The 23,794-nt window shown below is 44.5% G+C and overlaps 1 protein-coding gene and 1 non-coding gene across 2 annotated transcripts in view; one reads left to right on the forward strand and one right to left on the reverse strand.

Moving 5' to 3' along the window:
* VWA3A (von Willebrand factor A domain containing 3A) overlaps nt 1-23,794 on the forward strand; it is a 58,904-nt gene that overhangs the window by 12,759 nt on the left and 22,351 nt on the right. The window contains exons 6-19 of the mRNA XM_003795840.1: nt 1,462-1,560; nt 2,289-2,395; nt 4,971-5,096; nt 5,418-5,526; nt 6,106-6,171; nt 10,228-10,359; nt 12,630-12,765; nt 12,883-12,986; nt 14,505-14,585; nt 14,967-15,061; nt 16,454-16,573; nt 22,294-22,368; nt 22,568-22,712; nt 23,150-23,345. Of these exons, the coding sequence (XP_003795888.1) occupies nt 1,462-1,560; nt 2,289-2,395; nt 4,971-5,096; nt 5,418-5,526; nt 6,106-6,171; nt 10,228-10,359; nt 12,630-12,765; nt 12,883-12,986; nt 14,505-14,585; nt 14,967-15,061; nt 16,454-16,573; nt 22,294-22,368; nt 22,568-22,712; nt 23,150-23,345 (1,591 nt within the window). The remainder of the gene's footprint in view (nt 1-1,461; nt 1,561-2,288; nt 2,396-4,970; nt 5,097-5,417; nt 5,527-6,105; nt 6,172-10,227; nt 10,360-12,629; nt 12,766-12,882; nt 12,987-14,504; nt 14,586-14,966; nt 15,062-16,453; nt 16,574-22,293; nt 22,369-22,567; nt 22,713-23,149; nt 23,346-23,794) is intronic.
* LOC111727179 lies at nt 13,530-13,636 on the reverse strand. Its single transcript, XR_002774792.1, has one exon. It is a non-coding gene; the product is annotated as a U6 spliceosomal RNA (small nuclear RNA).

The raw sequence follows: 23,794 nt of genomic DNA on the forward strand, positions 1-23,794 counted from the left end.
TGGCAGATTCTGCATGGAAAAAATTTTTTTTAATACTTTCCAGTTTGTTTCTGTTTTCTTAGTGAAATTGGAGGCAAAATGATTTGATGGGAGAGTGAGGAAAGGGAATGTTGGAGATGTGAGAGGTAAAATACTCATCTCTGAGAGCAGAAGAGTGAATTGAACAGGAAAATTAAGTATCCAATAAAGTAGGATTTAAGGTAAAAAGCGCCAGATGGAATCTGCTGCCCCTAGAGAGCGATCAAGTTCACGTGAATGGAAGTTTCAGTTCATGATACAGCTGTTAAGAGGAGGGACGCTTATGTGCAGAATCAAACAGCATCGACATGTACACAGATGGTCCCCGACTTAGGATGGTTCGACTTAAGATTTTTCAACTGTAGGATGTGTTTGTCAGGGTATCACATGGGTTTTTGACTTAAAATACTTTCAACCTGTTGTGGGTTTATCAGGACATAACCTGGTCATATGCAGAAGAGCATAACTGTTAGTGATAGCTGTTAAAAAAATAATCAGAAAGTCACAGAAATACCACTGCAGCTATTGCTCTTAACACATCTGCCTTTGATTGGTAGAGAGGGCAAAAAAAAGTAAGAGTATATAGGAATTAAATAAGATAAACTGACTTAATTAGCTATCAAACTTTATATCTTCAAACAAAGTGTACTTCTTTTATAGTGTCCAGATTTTCTAAAATAAGTATGTCTTGGCTCGGCGCCTGTGGCTCAAGTGGCTAAAGTGCCAGCCACATACACCTAAGGTGGCGGGTTCAAATCCAGCCGGGGCCCGCCAAACAACAATGACGGCTGCAACCAAAAAATAGCTGGGCGTTGTGGCAGGCTCCTGTGGTCCCAGCTACTTGGGAGGCAGAGGCAAGAGACTCGCTTGAGCCCAGGAGCTGGAGGTTGCTGTGAGCTGTGATGCTACGGCACTCTACCCAGGGGGATAGCTTGAGGCTCTGTCTCAAAAAAAAAAAAATATGTCTTACTTTATAAAAGTGGACTGTGGGGCAACACCTGTGGCTCAGTGGGTAAGGTGCCAGTCCCATATACTGAGAGTGGCGGGTTCAAACCCGACCCCAGCTAAAACAGCAGTGACAACTGCAACAAAAACAACCAGGCATTGTGGCAGGCACTTGTAGTCTAAGCTATTCGGGAGGCTGAGGCAAGCAAATCGCCTAATCCCAAGAGGTGGAGGTTGCTGTGAGCTGTGACGCCATGGTACTCTACTAAGGGCGACAAAGTGAGACTCTGTCTCAGAAGAAAAAAAAAAGTGGGCAGTGATTATTGAGGAAAAAAATGTTTAAAGGAACAGGCTGCTTCAAAGTAGGACCATGAGGCCAGGACACTGGGTTTTGCTTTTTCCCCTACAAATGGGGATCCCATCAGTTTCTTTTTGCATCAGGCTTAGGGGAAACACGGTGTTATGCTGGTTGTTCCCGAATGCCCTCCTTGGTTTTAGACATTTGGCCTCATCAAGGGGACCAGAGTTGGCATCCTCATTGATGTATCAGCTGTCAGCAGTGGCCCTCAGAAAGAGGAGTTCCAGAATGACTTCATGGTAAGTCTCTGGCACAGAAAAGCAGTGGATCCACCCCATCATCCTTCCTTTCCTTAGCCTGCTAACCTGCAAAACAGGGTGTTTTGTAAAGAACAGTTCACACTTAATTAGTGCCTCTGTTTAAAGAAATGTGTTGCATTCTCAGAAAACCAGCCACAGAGTCCTTTTCTGTGACAGTATGAACTTCTAATATTGTCACCTGCGCCTCCCAACCAGACACTTTCCCTCAAGAGCCCACCATTCCCTGGAGGGAGGCCGACTTTAGCACAGTGGAGCAGAAGCAAAGGGCTTCTGGCCTTTTCTGGATGGAGCAGCTGTTCTGGTTTCTTCAGAGTTCAAGTTCCTGTTAGATACTCATCAAATACAGCTCTAGAGCATTGACCAAGCTGGCATCAAGCCTATTGCTCCATCCCTGACTCACTTGCCTTGGAGAGAAACCACTGCCCCTGACCTCTGTCTTCCCTCCCTGGGTGCCACAATTAAGCACTAAAGGTCCAGCCATAGCACATGCTGAGAAGAGCAGCCAAGATGCCCACCCCCTCACACCTGAGGCCCAGCGGGCAGGAAGCTGATGCCAGTGTAGGGCCTCTAAGCTGAGCCTCAAGCTGCCCTGTTTCAGCACAGCTCATGCCCCAGCCCAGAGGGGCCAGCAAGGCTCTAGAACTGAAACCAGACTCCATGTGCCTCTAGTTCTGTGATGGAGCCAGTGTTGTCCTTTTGTCCAACAGAGCCTCATTGATGAGCAGCTGAGCCACAAGGAGAAGCTGTTTGTCCTGTCCTTTGGCATCACAACCCAGGCCCTCTGGCCGGACCCTGTGGAAGTCAACACCTCCACGTGAGTGGCTACCCAGCCTCCACTAGGGTATTTGCTTGTTCATTTTCCTCCTTACGCATCAGTGTCATAATTAAATAATTAAGGTGAAAACCCCAAGACCTCAAGAGCAAAGTGAGTGCAAAGGGACGATTCACAAAAACAGAAACACAGTGGCCAAAAACTTTTGGAAAGATGTTCTCTCTTCTGAGTAGTCTACAAAATGAAAACCAAACACCTACAAGATACCATTTTTAGCCAGCAAACTAACAAAAATAGTTATATTATTGTGAAAATAACGCACATACTTAAAAAATCTCAAGGCTGGGAGAAGTGGCTCACGCCTGTAATCCTAGCACTCTGGATTCTCAGCGTGGGTGGATTGCTTGAGCTCAGGAGTTCAAGACCGGCCTGAGCAAGAGTGAGACCCCCCCATCTCAAAAAAAAATGCTGGGTGCTGTGGTAGGCACCTATAGTCCCAGCCACTTGGGAGGCTGAGGCAAGAAGATCATTTGAGCCCAAGAGTTTGAGGTTGCTGTGAGCTATGATGCCATGGCACTCTACCAAGGGTGACAAAGTGAGACTCTGTCTCAAAAAAAAAACCAAAAAACAAAAAACCAACAGTGTAAAAGAATAAGTAATGGGGGGGCACCTGTGGCTCAGTGGGCAGGGCACTGGCCCCATATATCGAGGATGGCCAGGTTCAAACCCAGCCCCAGCCAAACTGCAACAAAAAATAGCCAGGTGTTGTGGTGGGTGCCTGGAATCCCACTACTCAGGAGGCTGAGGCAAGAGAATCACCTAAGCCCAGGAGTTGGAGGTTGCCATGAGCTGTGACGCCACAGCACTCTACTGAGGTGATAAAGTGAGACTCTGTCTCTTAGAAAAAAAAAAAGAGAGAGAGAGAGAATAAGTAATAACAAACAAGTTTCCCTGTCACTCCAGACCTCTTCTCATCTCCAGTAACAGTTTCTTGTATTCTTCCACAAGCAGTCTTTGCACACAGATTCATCTACCTGTTTATCCTCTTATTAAACAATTGGGAGTTCTTAACGTGGGTCTGCACCTTGGCTTTTTACCTAACCTTAAATATCCTCCTATGGTAGTGCATACAGCGTAAAGCTGTATTTGTTTTAATGTTTAATCATTTGTTTTATTTTTAATGGCTACATTGTATTCCACAGCATAAATGTCCTTTATTTGGGGGTTTCTATTGTAGTGTGGGGCTTTTTTGAGGGACGGAAGAAAGATGTTTAAGAATTTCTACTTCCTTATGCCAGTAAGTAAAAATTTCTTTCAGCAAAGGGGATACCCTTGGTCACCCACCATGTGTCAGGTTCCATGCCAGACACTTCACATGTATGATTATATTTAATATTTATAGCCACCCCCTATAAATATTATATTTAATATTTATAGGATTATTCTTTTCACTTTGCAGATGAGGAAACTCCAGTTAGGGAAGATGCCCAAAGTGGCAGAGCCAGGATTGGATTCCAGATCCCCAGAAGAACCACTGCTTAGATTCCTGGGAGGGAGGCCCCAGCCCAGTACTAGATGTAAAGTGGCCACTTCTAGGTAGAGAAATGCCTCATTTCTGGCCTCTCTGGCTTTGAATCCAAGCTCTGACAGTACCTGGGGGATCTTGACTAGTCCTTTCTCTCTCTCATTTGCAAAACAAATGAGTGGTAGGATTGCTTGAGCTCAGGAGTTCAAGACCAGCCTGAGCAAGAGCAAGACTTCATTTCTACTAAAAATAGGAAAAAATAGACAGGTATTGTGGTGGGCACCTGTACTGCCAGGTACTCAGGAGGCTGAGACAAGAGGATCACTTGAACCCAGGAGTTTGAAGTTGCTGTGAGCTATAACGATGCCACAGCACTTTAGCCCAGTTGACAGAGTGAGACTGTTTCAAAAATAAAAAAAATTAAAAAAAAAAACAAGAATTCTATCCTGAAATCTATTGGCTAGAGAAGGCTGGGACTTGGTCTCTCTGTTCAAAAAGGAGATTTATGATAAGAAAAGACAGACTTATTAACAGTGAACTGCAACTTTCTTTTTGAGAATTTTGACTTTTTGAAATAGAAAGAGGAGAACTCTTTCACTCGTGCCATGAGATCTATTAACCAAAAAACTACCAGGTGAGCAGTGCCTGAGGCTCAAAGGAGTAGGGTGCTAGCCCCATATACCAGAGGTGGCAGGTTCAAACCCAGCCCTGGCCAAAAAAAAACCGACTACAAAAAACTACCAGGTTAAATCCTTTTCCATGTTACAGTATTGTGTGTCCCAAACCATGTGGGACATGGCCACACAGCCATGGTGCCGTCTCTTAGAGTCCTCTTAGGGTTGGGGGATTAACTCTGGCCTTATGCTGAGGCCTGGCTCCCAGGAGAGTTGGGTGTGGAGTTAGGAGAAGAAGGAACTTAGTCCCAGAACCTCACATAGCAGTTCCTTAACTCTGAGCCTCAACGTCCTCATCTACAAAGTGAGAATAAAACTACCATCTCAATGTGTTATTGTTAGACTTAAATGAGCTAATATTTGTCCTGGTCCTGGCACCTAATAAGAGCAAATTGTCATCCCCCCACTCCCACCCCAGGCTCCAGGAACTCAAGCTCTGGGTAAAGACATTGCAATCCGATGGAGGCAGCAATTTGCTGCAAGCCCTGAAGAAAATCTTCACTCTAAAGGAGTTGAATTACCTGGTGGCCATAATGGGACGCTGGTAGGTCTCCTTTCCTAAGCAGGGTGTGGAAAAACCCAACCACTGTTTGAGACATAGATAATCCTGGAGTGTGACTCTTTCCATGTGCTTGAGAGAAGGATGGTGTTCACGGGCTGCCCACCCACAGGTAGGGCAGGGTGGCCAAGGCTGGCCAGACCTGTGTCCCCCCAGCCAGCCCTGCATCCCACACAGGGGACTAGGGGCACAGGTGGTCAGTTAAGAATGGGTAGAGTTTCCCTGAGAACTACCAATTTGCTCTGGAATGGTCTCAGAATGGTTTGACCTAGGGTGCCCACTTGTCTTCTTTTGTCTTCTCCCCAGCCCAGATCAGCCTTCCGAAATGCTGTGTGACTATATCCAGCAGGCCAGCTTGGGAAGGGAACTCATCACCCACATCATCACCTACAAATGCAGTGATCAGTTACCCCCTGTAAGTACCTGAGATCCTCCCAAGAGTTCCTGGGATTAACAGCAATGAGCTGGAAAGGCCTGCAAGGCTCACTGCCTGGACAGACCCCCCAGCCATGGACCAGCACAGGCTTTCCCTTGGGCTTAGTTTAGGGTGACCAGATGTCCCGCTTTTCAACAATTTTTTAAAAAGTCCTGATTTTTGGAAAGAATGCACAAACGGGCGGGAGAACAAGAAGGGAATATACGGTTTTCGGCTGCCATGTGGCTATTTCACCAGAATATGAGTTTTATATTATTTTTGTTAATTTTATAATGTTAAACTGTAATAATAACAAATAATTGCTGAGAAGTGATTCTTGAGAACTGCTTATCAAAGTTTGCATTGTTGTCAGACCCTGCCCTACCCTGGCCCCGCCCCGCCCCCACACTCCCCCCCATGTTGTCCCGCCTTACCGATGTTAAAATCTGGGCACCCTAGCTTAGTTCTCCCTTTGGTAAAATGGGAAGCATTGTGTAGTTAGGAGGTTGAGTCAAAGAGGCAGCTTGTTAGAGTGCTGGTGTTTCCCTGGGAGGGCTGACCCTGCCACCGTGCCCACAGGCTGTCCTGAAGAACCTTGCAGATGCCATCGGGGGCTACTATCACTGCTACAGCCCAGGGGCACAGGTAAGCCCTTCTGCCAGCACACCGCCCTCCTTCTCTCCCTGCCTGTCTCCTGCTATGCCAGGGCATCTGGGCCGGATCATATTATGTACTTATTTCCTTCTTCCCCTACCCAACTCATATTCAATAGGTTTATTCAATGGGTAAAATCAGGTTAAAATGAATATATGGGAAGAGCTAGGACAACCTGAAGTCACAAGAAATCCTTTGGTCAGCATGTGTGATGAGTTGATTACATGCCTGGGAACCTAGAGTCCTTTTAAAGCCCGACTGGCAGATCCTCAGTCACTGTGTTGTTGCCATTAATAGAGGCCCCAGCCTTCCTCTGCTCCCACCAAAGCCCAGAGTCTGAAACAACTGCCTCAATTCTCTGTCCTAGATAGACCCCTCCTACTACAAGGGACCCACCACAGGGCAGAACAAGCAATCGATTCTATACCAGTCCATCCATTAGGGTCCTTGTCCCTGTGAATAACTACATCCCAAGGAGTTAACAATTAGCAAACAATTACACAGTGGAGATAACAATTAGCAAACATGGGTGCAGATCCATGTGGCAGATTAAGAATCCCATCATCTGATCAGTTAACAGGCTGTGCCCTGCCTAACCATAAGTGAGTGTGTCTCACAAGTGTGTTCAAGCATCACAAAGTCTAACATTTCTTACTAGGAAACTAACACCCCATCAGCACCCCATCTTGACATTTCATTTGCCCAGACTCTGTTTGTAGGTGACTCAGACCACAGAGGCTAGGAAGGTAAAGTAAATAAATGAAACCAGCTGGGATAAGACATATTTTATCTTAAAACCTGGGGTCCTCTTTGCTTATTTATTGTTTCCCACTCTAGATGGAGAGATCTCCTTCTGTAGTATAAGCAAAACAGGCTCGGCACCTGTGGCTCAAGTGGCTAAGGTGCCAGCCACGTACACCTAAGCTGGCAGGTTCGAATCCAGCCCGGGCCCGCCAAAACAACAATGACGGCTGCAACCAAAAAATAGCCAGGCATTGTGGTGGGTGCCTGTGGTCCCAGCTACTTGGGAGGCTGAGGCAGGAGACTCGCTTGAGCCCAGGAGTTGGAGGTTGCTGTGAGCTGTGAAGCCACAGCACTCTACCCAGGGGTATAGCTTGAGGCTCTGTCTCAAAATATATATATATATATATATATATATATGCAAAACAAACAGTGCAAAGATGACAAAAATTGCCGGTGATTTTCTGATGGGAAGCAATAGAGAGTGGTGGAGACGGCGGCAAACTATAGGTCACACAGACCTATCTAAAAAGGTGGCCTCTTCAGCCCCAGCAGACTGTTGCTCTGTAGGAATATGATTGTAGAATTCCAATCTTCTAATTTTTCAAGAAGAGCCAAATAGCTAGATTATTTGTGTGTGTGATTTCCTTACATTAAAAAAAAATAACAAAATGGGCAGTGCCTGTGGCTCACTGGGTAGGGGGATGGCCCCATATACTGAGGGTGGTGGGTTTGAACCCGGCCCCAGACAAACTGCAACAAAAAATAGCCAGGCACTGTGGCAGGTGCCTGTAATCCCAGCTACTTGGGAGGCTGAGGCAAGAGAATCGCCTAAGCCCAGGAGTTGGAGGTTGCTGTGAGCTGTGACACCACAGCACTCTAGCGAAGGCAATAAAATGAGACTATCTCTGAAAAATAAAATAAAATAAAATAACAGAATATAAAATTGACCTCTTTAAAGTGAACAATGTAGTGGCTTTTTAAATATGTTCACAGTATTATATAAACACCACCTCTATCTAGTTCTAAAACATTTTCCTTACCCCAAAAGAAGCCCTGTACCCACTGAGCAGTAGCTTTCCATCCCCCTCCCCCAGCCCCTGACAATCACAATCTGCTTTCTGTTTCTATGAATTTACCTATTCTGGGCATTTCATACAAATGGAATCATACATCTTTTGTGTCTGTCTTCCTTCCATTAGCATAATTTTTTAACAGCCCCAAAGGCTATGCATTCATTCATTTCTAAATGCTATATAATTTCATTTTCAGGACAATTAAATATATATTTGCATTAATGAATACACACTGTTGTGTGATGTGTACAAGCCAGAGAAACTGCAGAGGTTTGTAGACAAAGGACTTGATTCTATTAAGTCAGATCAAATACACCCCTTGAAAGACACTCATGGTTTTCTAAATCTTTTATAAATGTGCTATTTGCTATTAATTAGGATGTTAATGAGGTATTTTTCTTGTTTGTTTTCTTTTTTCTTTCCTTTTTTTTTTTTTTTTTTTGAAGGCAGAGTCTCACTTTGTTGCCCTTGGTAGAGTGCCATGGTGTTGTAGCTCACAGCAATCTCAAACTCTTGGGCTCAAGTGATCCTCTTGCCTCAGCCTCCTAAGTAGCTGGGACTACAGGTGCCCACCACAACACCTGGCTATTTTTTTTTTTTTTTTACAGTCGAGGTCATGCTCTTGCTCAGGCTGGTCGCAAACCTGTGATTTCAAGCAATCCATCCGCCTCAGCCTCCCAGAGTGCTAGGATTACAAGTGTGAGCTACCGCGCCAGGCCTTTTTTCTTGTTTTTTTTTTTTTTAATTTCAGATTAATATAAGGGAACATACAATTCGGTTACATTGTTTGCCTTTCATAGAAAAAGTCCAAGTTGTAGTTGAGTCCTTCACCCAGAAGGTGTGCTGTCTACCCCTATATTGGACCCATTAGGTAGGAACGCACTGAGCCCCCTCCCCCTTCTTGAGTTTAATTGTTTTCCTCTCATATGGGCCTGTAGTTCTTCATCTGCTACTTTCAAGTTAGTATTGAGCACATAGGATACTTGCTTTTCCATTCTTGAGACACTTTACTAAGGAGAATGTTCTTCAGTTCTGTCCAGGTTAATATAAAAGATGTAAACTCTCCATCTTTTCTTATGACTAAATAGTATTCTATGGTATACATATACCACAGTTTTTTTAAATCCATTCTTGCTTTCATAGGCACTTGGGTTGTTTCTACATTTTTGCAATTGTGAATTGAGCTGCAATGAACCTTCAAGAGCAAAGGTCCTTTTGGTATAATGACTTTTTTTTTCTTCTGGGTAGATAGTAATGGGATTGCAGGATCAAATAGAAAGTCTACTTTTATCTCTTTGGGGATTCTCCATGCTTCTTTCCAAAAAGGCTGTATTAGTTTGCAATTCTACCAACAGTGTTGAAGCATTCCCTTCTCTCTGCAACCCCACCAGCAGCTACAGCTTTGGGACTTTGTGATATGGGCTATTCTCACTGGGGTGAGGTGATATCTCAAAGTGGTTTTGATCAGTGTTTTCAAAGGTCATGCATGCATCAAAATTTCATTCCTCTTTATGGTGGAGTAATACTCTACTGTCTGTGTCTACCACATTTGGTGTATTCACTCACCTGTTGATGAACATTTGGGTTGTTTCCACCTTTGGCTATTGTGAATAGTGCTGCTGTCCCTGCTTTCAGTTACTTTGGGTAGATAACTAACGTAGAATTGCTGGCTCAGAGGGTAATTCTGTGTTTGATTTTTTGAGGATGTTCCATACACTCTCCGTAGCAGCTGCACCATTTTACCTTCCCACCAGGCTTCCAGTTTCCCACACCCTTGCCAACACATTATTTTTTTTTTTATTTTTTTAATGAGCATTATGCTGGGCAGCACCTGTGGCTTAAAGGAGTAGGGTGCTGGCCCCATTTACCGGAGGGGCCAGCCCTGGTCCAAAAAAAAAAAAAAAGAAAGAAAGAAAGAAAGAAAATGAGCATTATGCTCATTATGATCATAAAATTATCATTATTATTATTATAGCATCCTAGTGGGTGTAAAGTATTTATTTATACTTTTAAAGTTAGAAAACCCTTCCATTGTTTAAAAACAATGCAGACCAATACCATACAAACGGGCCAAAATGCATTTGTAGGCTCTGCCTGACACGCGTCTGGTTTAAACAAACACTCTGCCACTCAGCTTTGGGTGTTCACTTGATTGCTCACCCTTTCCTGCCATGGCTGCTGCTGGTACCCAGGTGATTTCTGCCTGGCTGACTTCTCCCACCATCCTCAGCTCTTTGGCAACCAGGACGTGGATGAGCTCCTGGCAGAAATCCAGAAGGCCCAGAACCTCCTCAGCCACGTCCAAGCCCTGTATCACAGCTCCAGCAATGCCTATGAAGAGCTGACCTGCATTATGAAGGAGGTAGGTAGTATGAGCTTCGAGCACCCATCCTGGAACCTGCTCCCAGAGGCACTCAGCCGACCTCACTCCCTCGCCCTTTCTTGCCCTCCCTGTGTCTCTGGGGGGCACAGGTGCCTGGGCCTTCACTTCCTGACAGTGAAGCAGGGCAAGGCCCACCCTCACTGTACCCCATAACTCTGTCTGAGCTGAGTTGGGTGGTCTACTGTGGTGCCACAAGAACCTTGGTGGATTTTGCAACTGAAAAATTTACTTCAGAGAAAGACCTTCAGTCTCTTGCCCCCCGCCCCCACCACTGTCCTTTCTCCTTGCAGAATAATGAAAAGCTCAATCGCATAAAACAGTCTGTCCTAAAGAAAGTTGTTCCCACTCCAAGCGCCTCATTTCAGGCAAACATCTCTATTGATTTCTCTTCTTTGGGAGACAAGGCCTCACACTGTCAACCAGGCTAGAATGCAGTGGCACGATCATAGCTCACTGCAGTCTCAAACTCCTGGCTTCAAGTGGTCCTCCTACCTCAGCTTCCTGAGTAGCTGGGACCACGGGCACACACCACTGTGCCCAGCTAATTTTTAAATCTTTTGTAGAGATGGGGTCTTACTAGCCAGGCTGGTCTCAAAATTCTGGCCTCAAGTGATCCTTCTGCCTCAATCTCCCAAAGAGCTGGGATTATTGGTGTGAGCTACCACACCTGGCTGAGTTAGTTCATTTAACACTAGTAGAATAACTCAGCTGGCATATGGATACAACCTCCATGAAAGCTAAGCGCTGTTTATACCACACAGAAAACTTTGCCGTATATAGAAAAAAGCTGAGAGTGAACTTACAGCTTCATTGAATGAAGGTATGGATGTACCAGGCATTTTGACCTGGCTGGATATAGTGAAAGCAGCACAGCACTGAGAGAATGGGACCTTAAATTTTAATTTCAACTCTTCTGCAGATTATCTATAAATAATAATTATTAGTAGTACTGTAATTACAGATCTCATTTACTGCATGTTCATTATAAAGAAGGCACAATATTTAATTCTTTAAATCCATTTACTTTATCTTCACAACTGTCTGAGGAAAGTATATTATTACTTTCCACAGAGTAGAAAATTAAAGTTAAGCAGTTATATAACTTTCCCAAGATCACAGAGAAAGAAACATTGAATTTGGATTCAACCCAGGTCTGATGCCAAAACTTTGCCAGGAGTTTCCCAAAATGAAGTGATTGTACTACTTGTGGTTTCCCAGATGATTTTAGACAGTACATAGATTAATATATCTTTTTAATGTTATCTATTTAAAACTAGCTCATTGTGATTATAATAGATCTTTCTAAAATTAAGTACGAAAGGGAGTGAATTTTTTAAATTAAATAAAATTGAGCCAGGATGGTAGCTCATACCTGTCATCTCAACACTTTGGGAAGCTGAAGTGGGAGGATTGTTTGAGATCAGTTCAAGACTCACCTAGGCAATATAGGGAGTCCTGCCGCCCCCTCAATCTCTACAAAACAAAAATGATATATGGGCATAGTGATGTATACCCATAGTCCCAGCTACCCAGAAAGCTGAAGTGAGAGGATTCCTTGAGCCCAGGAGTTCAAGGCTGCAGTGAGCTGTGATTATAACACTACACTCTAGCTTGGGCAACAGAGCAAGACTCAGTCTCATAAAAAGAAAAAAGATTAGATTAATAAGTAAAAAGCTTTAACACTATATGATTAATTCTTAAAAAATATTAATAATACATTGGTACTCAGATATAGCAAAGTTAATGAAGGTGCAGCTCGAATGTCTGAAATTTAGGACTTACTGTTCTTTGTTTTGCTTATACACCAGCTATCTAATTTAACCTCTCAGAACCTCAGTTTTTCACTTTGCGAATGTGGGCTAGGGGCAGCTGGGCCACATGAGAACTCCCTAAATGAGTTGGTGTAGGAGTTATTTTTTAGTTCACTGAAGCCTTGTGTTTTGAGCCCATGGGGGGATGGTCTGTCACCGTGGTGCGGTGCGTATGGTGCTGGTTTTAACGAATGGGGAAGGAGCAAGGAGATGGGCAAGTGAAAGAAGCAAGGGAACATCTCCTTCTTGCCCTGTAAATTCCAGAAATTCCCAGAGAAGGGGATGGAGATAATGAGAGAGAAAGGTAGAACTGCCTTTAATCTACCAGGTAATGTTTTAAGACAATCCATTTGGGGAGACTGGGTGGGTAGCAGAGATTGAGGACTTTCCAACTGTAAAAATGTTGTTATGTAATGAGGGTTTTCTAATGTATTTTAGATTTCTGCAGAGATTGCAAAGGGGACACTTAAGGGTCTCTTGCCTAAACCCCCAAAGCATGAAGCTCCTCTCACAATTGAGTTTCCGAACTTGGACAAGACTTCTGCAGAATGGCTGAAGATCAATGGTCTGAAAGGTAATCCCCTAAAGAGGGCAGAATCTGGGTAACGGATGATGACTAAAAGGTTAAACCCTTTGGTGCTCCCTGGGCAGTGCCTTAACCCCCTATCCTCCCCACTATTTATTTTTTCAGCCAAGAAATTAAGCCTTTACCAGGTTCTGGCCCCTAATGCATTCTCTCCTGTGGAGGAATTTGTGCCTATTCTCCAGAAAACCATATCATCAACTATCCACGAGGTAATTCAAATTCAGTTCAGAGTTCTTGCCAGTCCCCGGCAGGGGAGCTCCTTTGTGGCTTTTCCTATTTTCCTAAAAGTTCTTGGCAACAAGAGTCACAGATGGGCCTGGAGGAGGGCGGGCCTGGGAGTCGGATGCAAGCCTTTCCCCCAGGACTCAGGCACGCTCATCAAATCTACTGTCAGTGCTGTTTCTCAAAGATCTGAAATGAAAACTTGGGTGACAGGGAAGAGGAAGCATATAGACACCATAGTCACCTCCTTTGTGAAGGTTTCCTTCTTCCCCACTCAGGACAGATTTGTTCTCTTATGTCCTCACTGTTCCTTATCCAGACTTTTACCCTTGCTCCGATAATGTGCTAATGCATGTATTTGTGTTCTAAGTCTAAATCTCTATCCATCACGCGCAGATTTGGTCCCTGAAAAAAGAAAAAAATATATCACGTATGAAGTATCTAAAGAAAATACTGTCTTCTCCAACTCCCTGTTACCAAAAATTATTTTTTGTTGGTTTTTGTTGTTGTTGTTGTTTTTGAAATCTCTTAAAAATATGGAACACTTCATGAATTTGCATGTCATCCTTGAGCAGGAGCCATGTGAATCTTCTCCGTATTGTTCCAATTTTGGTATATGTGCTACCGAAGCGAGCACAACCCAATAATTATTTTAAGTCAGCAGTCAGTGAATGTTTCCTGAATGGCTGAGTGGGTGGGTAGTTGGAAGGATGGAGAGGAGGAAAAGAATGATGGACAGGTATATGGATGGAAATGTGGGTGGCTGGATGGAAATGTAAGCAGATGGAAGGGGAGAGGGAAAACATGCAAGGATGAGTGACATAATGGAATAATGGGCTTGCAAAAGGATGACAGTAAATTAAAGTAAGGATGGGAGAATAGAGTATTGAAAGGATAGAGAAACAAAAGGAAGAAATAAGAGATGAAAAGAAAGATAATGTGGAAATGGAAGGCTGAAAGGAAAGAAAGAGGAGTGAGGGATGTATAGTTCTGGCAGTGCGTGGATGAATGACAAGGTAGATGGAAGGATATGACTTGGTGGAGGATGAAAGCATGGGGTGAACAAATTGAATTTTCAAAGTGTGTGTGAAGGCCCCTCTGGGTTCCCAAACCTAAGAAATCATGACAGCATGTTTTAAGGTCTCCTCCTCTGTCCTCTGCCACCGAAGCCCTCCAACTGTATTATAATGACCCTGATGTCCAGAAGTGCCTCCCAGGATAGCAGCCTGGCTTGCTGCCGGGCATGGCTCCTGCAGGGCCCTCTGTTTGCCAACTCCAGACAGGCAAATGACCTGGCTGTGGTAGTGGAGGCGGTGAGGGAATCTATGGGGTAGGGGGCAGGAAGCAGGGAGTAGAAGCAAATAATCTGACCCTGGCTATGTTCAGAGCCCATTTTCCTCTTGTGCATCTGATTTGGACAGCCCCGTGCCCAAATTAAACTGAGAATCCTTTCTCACACATGCTTCTGGTCACCCACTGCCTGTCCTGCCCGTGTCTGAGCGCAGAAGGCAATGGTACAATTTGAATGGCATGACGGGACAGTGAAGAATATTCACGTGGACCCGCCCTTCCTCTATGAGTACCAGGTCAGTGATGTGTCCAATCAGTCAGAACCTGTTCCTTTCTGGGGTAAGGAAAGGGGAATGGGAGAAAAGTGTAAGGAAAGACCTATAAGTACCTCTGGAGTTTTCTCTACCTGCCTCCCCAGGCAGGGACCTTGATGCCACAAAGTCTTTAGCCCTCTGGGACAAGATCTACCTTCTCTCCATTTGACACAATGAAGTACTTTGACTGTCCTTCCTGGTCTTTGGCAGATTTGTTCATGATTTAGTAGATGGGCCACACTGCCTGGCTACCCAAAGACTTAACATGCCATTCCCAGAAGCCAGCTGGGGTACGCCCACTTCCTCCAGACCCTTTATGCCTACCTATTGCCCAGGCCCTTACTGTGGCCCATGCCTTTGCAGAAACAGCTCAGCAGGGCTATGAGGATGTATGAGTGGCGGATTGAGTGGCTCTCTCTGGCCAGTCGAAGAATCTGGGGCACTGTCTGTGAAAAAAGGTACCTTTCCCCACACAAGCTCTTATTCATCATTTACCCAACTCCTCTGTTCCTGGTAGTAGCATCAGAAGCCATCACTCAGATTAAGGTTCAGAAATCTCTCAGCAGAACTCCTAGAGGGGGAAAAACTCATCACCACCATCATGAACATTGGTTAACATGTTCTTTGTGTCCCTCAGGATTCTTGCAGTTAAAAAGCAACAGTAACTAAATACAAATTGGCTTAAATAAGACACAGAAATCTGATTAAGGTTACTGAAAATTCTAGAGTAGATTTGATGTCTGTCTTCAGGCATGGCTGCATTGAGAGGTTTATTCATGTCAGATGGCAAGACAGCCAGCCACCTGCAGCTTCCAAACTTAACTTTCTGCCTACTCAGCACTCCCAGGGCTTTGAGCATCAGCTCAGCCATGAGCCAGCCACTCTGGCCAGGGAGGTGTGATGATCAAATTGTTTAGGGTTAAATGCCTACCCTAGAAGCTTGGAGTGGGGTCACCATCACTCAATTCAAATGGGTTGATGGAGGCAGAGGTGTTTCCCAAATTAAAAATCGTGATACTATTGCCAGATGACGGAATGGATGCTGAATAGGGAGAAATAAAAGGTATCCATAACAGCTGCTATAATCACTCTTTACTTCATTTGATGTGTTACCATTGACAAAATATTATACTTTGTAATATTATACATCTATTATGTGATTTAATTCTCAAAGCAACCTTATGAGAGTCTAATTACAAATAGTTCATAGTTAAATACATCACAGATCAGAGAGGTTTTGAGATTTGCCTAAGGCCACACAGCTGTAGGAAGTGGAATTTGAACCAAAGTCTCTTGACTCTAAAGCTAGTGGATTTTCTTTTGCCATCCTCAGCTGTCTCAAAATGAGAATGGGGGAGGAGGTGGGAGCATAAGATTTGTGGTAATAAAAGGAGAGGAAGACCGAATGAAGCTAAAGATCTTAAAATAGGTGAGAACAAACAAAAAGATAAAAACATTTCCCAGGAGGCCCAGATATATGTAGTTCCTTATCTTACTTGCTCACCTGGTTTCTCTTTCCCTATAGAGACCCCCCCAACCTAGAAAATATGCTAGTTCTCAAAAACAAGGAATTTATAGAGATCATTATATGAAGCCCCAGCCCCTTAAACCATCTCCACCATGAGACTTTATTCCATTATAGAACCTCCTGGGAGAGAAGGTTCCATGACCCCCTTAGTCTACTGTTGTAACCCCATCTCTGTTGACCTCAAACTGTGAAGAATATTTTGGCCAGCTATGAGTTTGGCAAGCAGAATCCCCCTGGAAAAAACTTTAAATAGTAAAATGGAACAAAATAAACATTATCTGAGAGATTCAATTCTCCTCGTAAAGCTTGTGTTTCCTTGTAGGGTGGTTATACTGCTCGATATCTCTGTGACCAATTCCATGTACATTATTCATATCCAGCACTCCCTGCGGCTGCTGCTGGAGGAGCAGCTATCCAACAAGGACTGCTTCAACCTCATCGCGTATGTTTCTCAGCGTTTCTGGTAGCAAGGGCGGGTCGGTGTGTTTGGATCCCAGCGCTGGGCTGAGGCTTCAGGACATAGCTGGATGACAGATATTGATGTTATAGGCACCCACCATCCTAGATGGCCACCGGTTTATCTGATTTGGATAATCTTCTTTGGGACATTGAATAATTAAATGGTTGCAGGACTGTCCCACTGGGGCAAAGGTGGTAAGTGGCCCCAAAACACACAGCTTGATCTGTCAGGATAAAGTGACTCAGCCCGTTGCCCCATTTGGCTTTCAAAGTTTTGAACACAAAAGAGAAAAGGTGAGGTCCCAGCTGTATTCTCGTGTTAGCCCTCTGCTTGGTTCTAGCAAGCCACACTATTTCAAAGATTTAGGCTTCTAATTCTAAGTTTAAATAAAAATTTTGTGTCTAAGTTTGAGTTTTATATATGTACAAATGGCAGGCTATTTTTGAAATCAATATATAGTTTTAAAACTATTATATATAATTATATATAGTTTTTTTTTTTTTATAATCTTCCTCTGTCCCCCAGGCTAGAGTGCAGTGGCATTATCATAGTTTACTGCAACCTGAAACTTCTGGGCTTAAGCAGTCCTCCTGCCTCAGCTTCCCAAGTAGCTGGGACTTGTACCACCATGCTTAATTTTTCTATTTTGTTTTTGTAGAGACACAGCTCTCACTCTTACTCTGGCTGGTCTCAAACTGCTGACTTCAGGTGATGCTCCTACCTTAGCCTCCCAAAGTGGTAGGATTATGGGCATGAGCCACTGTACCCAGCCTATAGTTGTTTTAATTTATAAACGATGTATATACTTTTTAAAATTATATATCATTTTAACTAATTAGGCAAGACACTAAGAAACATACATTTTTAGACAAACTTACACCAAATAGGGAGTATTCTAAATCTATTACGTCAGCAGTTAATATTAGTCTATACCAGCCCCTAATCTTTCCTTAATTAATTCTACCAAAAAAAGGCTTAGGGAAATGTTTTAGACAATAGTTCAATTCATTTATCTATACATTCAACAAAGTGTATGTATGTATATATGTATTTATTTTAGAGACAGGGTCTTGCTCTGTCACGCAGGCTGCAGTATAGTGGGACACTCATAGTTCACTGCAATCCCGAACTCCTGGCCTCAAGAAATCCTCCCACCTTGGCCTCCAAAAGTGCTAGGATTACAGGCAGGAGCCACCATACCCAGCTTCAACAAAGCTTTATTGAAAACCTGCCATGTACCAGTCACTGTAGTAGGCACTGAGGATGTGGAAATAAACACACACAATGCCTGTCCATGAGGAAATTATGGCCTAGTTGTGGGAGACAGGCATGTCAATAAGTAAAGGCTATTAAGAATTTTCTTTTTTTGAGACAGCGTCTCACTATGTCACCTTTGGTAGAGGGCTGTGCCCTCACAGTTCACGGCAACCTCAAACTCTTGGGCTTAACCAGTGGTTCTCAACCTTCCTAATGTTGCGACCCACAGGTTGAGAACTGCTGGCTTAAGCGATTCTCTTGCCACAGTCTCCCAAGGAGTTGGGACTACCGGTACCCGTCATAATGCCCGACTATTTTTTGTTGCAGTTGTCATTGTTTAGCTGGCCCAGGCCGGATTCAAACCTGCCACCCTCAGTGTATGTGGCTGGTACCATATGTACAGGTGCCGAGCCTATTAAGAATTCTCTATACAGGCTTGGTGCCCATAGCTCAGTGAGTAGGACACCAGCCACATACACCGAGGGTGGCGGTTTCAAACCTGGCCGGGTCCAGCTAAACAACAATGACAACTGCAACAAAAAAATAGCCAGGTGTTGTGGTGGGCACCTGTAGTCCCAGCTGCTTGGGAGGCTGAGGCAAGAGAATCGCTTAAGCCCATGAGCTGGAGGTTGCTGTGAGCTGTGACTCCATGGTACTCTACCGAGGGTGACATAGTGAGACGCTGTCTCAAAAAAAAAAAAAGAATTTTCTGTAGAAACAAGTGGAAGGCAGGATACGGGACTGTGAGGCATCAGTGACAGGACCAGTCCATTCTTTCTGGCAGAGCAGGGTCAGGAAATCTTCATAGAGGACGTGCCCCCTTAGCTCAGTCTTGGCAGAGAACAAGCGTTCACCCAGCATATAGGAGTGATGGGGTGATGGGGAGGAAAGGTATTCAGGTCAAGGGAACAGCATAAACAGAGACACAAGGCGTGATGGAACTTTGCGCACCATCAGGGAATTCAGCATGGAGGTGGTGGCGAGAGGGAGAGCTTGTGCATGACAAAGACACCAGGTGTTGAAAGATTTATATAGGCAGTGCTCAGGGATTTCTCATACTATAGGATATGATAGCCACTGCAGGTTTTTAAGCAAGGTCATAATACGATCAGGTTTGCACCTTCAGATACTCAAGCAATGATGTCAAGGATGAGTGGAAGGGTGTACTGCTGGAGGAAAGGAGACTAGTTTGACCTATGCCATGGTCTGCCCTGGCTGTGAGTGGGTTTGAGCCAAGGCAATGGGAAGGAAGAAAGCAACATGTGGGAGAGGTGTTGGTGAGTTAGAATCCACAGAACATAGGCACTGTTTGGCTGTAGGGGAGAGAGACTGGTAAAGAGAAGATGATATCCAAAGTGGAGCAGATCTTTGAAGGAAGAGATGGTTTTAAATGTATGAAGTTAGACACCCTCAAGAGTTTGCAGGTCCTGAAGTGAGATGTCCTGTTAAGAACTCCAGTGAGGAGTTCTGGCCACGAAATAAGTGTTGTTTTTTTTTAAGCCATCAGCATTTTTGTTACATTTCTTAAAAAAGAAATGGTAGTTTGTGAATTACACCGTACAGATGTGAAGGGGAGGGAAGAGACAACCAAAGGCAGCATGTAGGGGGACCCCACCATTTGAAGGGTGAGCAGAGGAAGGGAACCACCAAAGGCACACAGGAGGGGCTGCCAGAGAGGCAGGAGGAAAGCCAAGAGAGAACCGTGGGGGGAGGGGAGCAAAGGAGGAGAGTTTCATAGAGAAACAGAATCAGATCCTGCAGAAGCAAAGAAGAAAGGGGAAGAATGAAGGAATCCATTGCACTGGGCCATGGGGGTCACTGAGATTTTAAAGAAGGATATACAGTATGGCCATAAAGTTCATGTGCAATTCAAAATTATATGCGAACTTTAGGCCACCCTGTATGTATATATGTGTGTGTGTATATATGTATACACATATATTATTTTACACATATTTATACATATATATAATTTTTTGCAACTCAGATTGGTAAATATTTAAAAGATTGGTAACACTGTGCTGGTGATAATAGGAAAAGGTTCCTTTTATGAACTGTTGGTGGAAATATAATTTGGTATAGCCCTCTACATTTAATTTTTTAAGTGTATTTATTTTGTCCCTTCAATTCCTTTATAAAGTTGGGTGTGGTGGCACACCCCCATGATCCTAGCTATTCAGGAGTCTGAGGCAGGAAGATCTCTAGAGCCAAGGAGTTCAAGGCTACACTGCACGGTGATCTCACCTGTGAATAGCCACTGCATTCCAGCCTGGGCAACATAGCAAGACTCTATCTCAAAATTTAAAAACAAATCCTTTATGAATTATCCTTAGGAAATACTAAGGTGTGTGCAAAGATAACTTCACAGGGTAGTTCCCTGCAGAGTTTTAACAATGGATAAACCTAGAAACAAACTATATGGCCATCAGGAGGTAAAATAATCTTAACAGCGGAATACTATGCAACCATTTAAAAGAATGAAGGATGGCTCAGTGCCCATAACTAAGTGGTTAGGGTGCCAGCCACGTACACCTGGGCTGCAAGTTTGAACCCAACCCGGGCCTGCTAAACAACAATGACAACAACAACAACAACAAAAGCCGGGCATTGTGGCGGGCACCTCTAATCCCAGCTACTCAGGAGGCTGAGGCAAGAGAATGACTTAAGCCCACGAGTTTGAGGTTGCTGTGAGCTGTGACACCACAGCACTCTACCAAGGATGACATAGTGAGATTGCCTCAAAAAAGAAAAAAAGAAATAAAAAAACAAAAGAATGAAGGAGATTGATTTGAGTGTGTATAGCAAAATGTCTGCAGGAAGTCCAAAGGACTGGAAATAAGCAGGTTATAAATAGTGCATATTATGTAATTCTATTTCTTTCTTTCTATCTTTTTTTTTTTCCTGAGATAGAGTCACACTCTGTTCCTCCAGGCTAGAGTACCCTGGTGTAAGCCTAGTTCATAGCAATCTCAAACTCCTGGGTTCAAGTGATCCTCCTGGCTCACCCTCCTGATTAGCTGGGACTACAGGCACCAACCACAACACCTGGCTAATTTTTCTATTTTTAGTAGAGATGGGATCTTACTCTTATTCAGGCTGATCTTAAATTCCTGAGCTCAAGGGATTCTCCTGCCTCGGCCTCCGAGAATGCTAGAATTATAAATGTGAAGCACTTATAAGTGCCTGGCCTATAGTTCCATTTCTATAAATATATATTTACCTACTTATAAGTGCCTGGCCTGTAATTCCATTTCTATAAATACATATTTACCTACACATTTTGTTTAACTCCAAGGGAACATAGATCATAGAAGTAACAGAAATTGGAGAAAGAAGCAATAAAATTGGAAGAACTTCCATGTTCTGTACACTGCCAGAATTTTTGTCCAACTTCAAGAGAGGATTTAAAATCTGGCTATAATAGAGATATTTCCACTGGTGGTGGGAAGGCAGGTCAATGTTAATATTTGCCAGGACACCTCAGGGGGGAGGCTTAACTGCAGAGGGCCAAGGAGATGAAGAGGGACTGGTACACTATTTTTCCTGGGAGTACGTCTATAAAGGGAAAAGAAGAAGGAGAGAGAAGTTGCTCGAAGAGTACCTTCCAGTTGGAGGGAGGAATTATTTTTAAGAAGGCAGAGGCTTAAACATGTAGAAAAGCAACTGGGGAGAGGGAAGCAAAGGAAAGCTGGGGATGTGTGTATGTGAGGGGGTAATTGTGGGGTATTCTCGGAAGAGAGTATCAATGGTGAGGTCTGGAGCCCCCGTGGAGGAATTACTCATAGATTAGAGACGGGACCTCTTTTCCTTGATGAAGGGGATAAATCCTCTTTTCAAAGTTCTTCATTCTGTCTTATATAGTTGGGCGTGGTGGATCACACCTGTAACCCTAGCACTCTGGGAGGCCGAGATGGGCATATTGCCTCAGATCAGGAGTTCAAGACCAGCCTGAGCAAGAGCAAGACCCCCGTCTCTAAAAAATAGCCAGGAGTTGTGGCAGGCACCTGTAGTCCCAGCTACCAGGGAGGCTGAGACAAGAGAATTGCTCAAGAGTTTGAGGTTGCTGTGAGCTATGACACCTCAGCACTCTACCAAGGGTGAGAAAGTGAGACTCTGTCTCAAAAAAAATTCTTGTCTTATAATGAAAATTAGATGATGTATATTTTTTAGAAAAGGAATTATAGTGTGAATGGAGAGGTAATGTGCTGTTAAATATGAGGAAGCCGTGCTCGGGGAGTTCAGAAGGGAGACACAGGTGGAGCCCAACACATGTGCTAGGACATGTTATAATCAGCAAGGAAGGTTCATGGCTGGCCCAGTGGCATCCTAACATTTTAGGGGAGTCATCAGAATTTTGCACCCCTAAAGCCTGCAACATCCACAGAGCTGGGCTGCAGCATGCACATGGCCCCTGCTTATAACAAGCCCTCTTTGCTTCTTCAAAGGTTTGGAAGTACAGTCAAAAGCTGGAGGCCTGAGATGGTTCCTGTGAGCCACGACAATTTACAGAGTGCCTGGCGGTAGGTGACGGGGAGAGATACTGCTGCGGTGTCCAAAGGCAACCTGGAGGGTGTTATGTTCTCCATTCCCCTCTTCAGCACCAAGCAGCTCTCTAGCGTCTCTGTCCTCACACAGCCACAGGCAGATATTGCAAAATAGCTGCCTTCTGCCCACTGCTCCTGGGCTCCTCCTTCAGGACACCTGTCCTTGCCTCCCCAGGTGGGCCCTGAGCCTACAGTGTTGGGGCAGCAGGAACGTCCTGGGAGCCCTACGGAAGGCTGTGGAAGTGGACTTCAAGGACAAAGACAAGCACCAATCACAGGGCATCTACCTCTTCACGGGGGGCATCCCTGACCAAGACATGGTAGGTAGACCATATCCTGGGTGTCTCTCATCCTTTGCAACCAATCCATCTTCCCTTGGCAGGGACACCAATAATTTGTCCAGCATGATCTTCTATACCAGCCCTGCCCAAACTGTAATGTACAGACAAGCATCTGGGAATGTTGTGAAAATGTAGACCCTGGTCCAGTAGGTCTGGAGTGGGGCCTGAGAGTCTGCATTTCTAATAGGCTCTCAGGGGGTGTCAATACTGCTGGTCTACAACACAGCCTTGGTGTAACCAGGCTTTCAGGTCTAGTCCCCCGCCACACCCTATCAAGCTGTTTATGTCCTCTTGGTGCCAAGTTCTAGTGCAAGCAAACTATAGGCCCTCAGAAAATACGATTAAGCTGGACCAACTGGAGCCCAGAAGCTTCATGGCCCTCAGCTGTGGGCCCCTTGCCTTCTTTCCCTGCACAGCCCACACTCAGCTCCTACGTGGCCGAGGTCTGTGGGGGCTGCGACCTCCGGCTGAATGTGTGTCTCTTCTATGTGGGTGAGCCACCGATGGACACCATGCCCCCAGCCTGCTATGCCAACCGCACTGACACAGCCGCTGCCTACAGGGAGGTCACCCGGGCTGCTGGTGGCCGCTTCCACTGGTTTGGAGAAACAGGTGTGTGAGTGGTCCCTTCACCCCTCTCTTTCCAGATAGTTGTCTCAGCACCAGCAGAGCTCCCTTATAACACAGAGGCATTCCCGAGAAGTGTCATGTGAAAATTACATTTTAAAATATAAAATTACTGGCTCGACACCCATAGCTCAGTGAGTAGGGCGCCGGCCATATACACTGAAGCTGGCAGGTTCAAGCCTGACTTGGGCCTGCTAAACAACAATGATAACTGCAACCAAAAAAATAGCCAGGCGTTGTAGGATCCCTTGCGCTGAGGAGTTTGAGACCAGCCTCCTGCTCTTTTGCAAGAGCAAAACTCTGTCTCTACTAAAAATAGAAAAACTAGCTGGGCACTGTAGTAGTTACCTGTATTCCCAGCTACTCAGGAGAGTAATGCAGTGAGGGATCACTTGAGCTCAGAAGTTTGAGGTTGCTGTGAGTTAGGCTGATGC

Source organism: Otolemur garnettii, unplaced genomic scaffold (genome assembly GCF_000181295.1).
Source record: "Otolemur garnettii isolate 467f Iridium unplaced genomic scaffold, OtoGar3 scaffold00096, whole genome shotgun sequence".
NCBI lineage: Eukaryota > Metazoa > Chordata > Mammalia > Primates > Galagidae > Otolemur > Otolemur garnettii.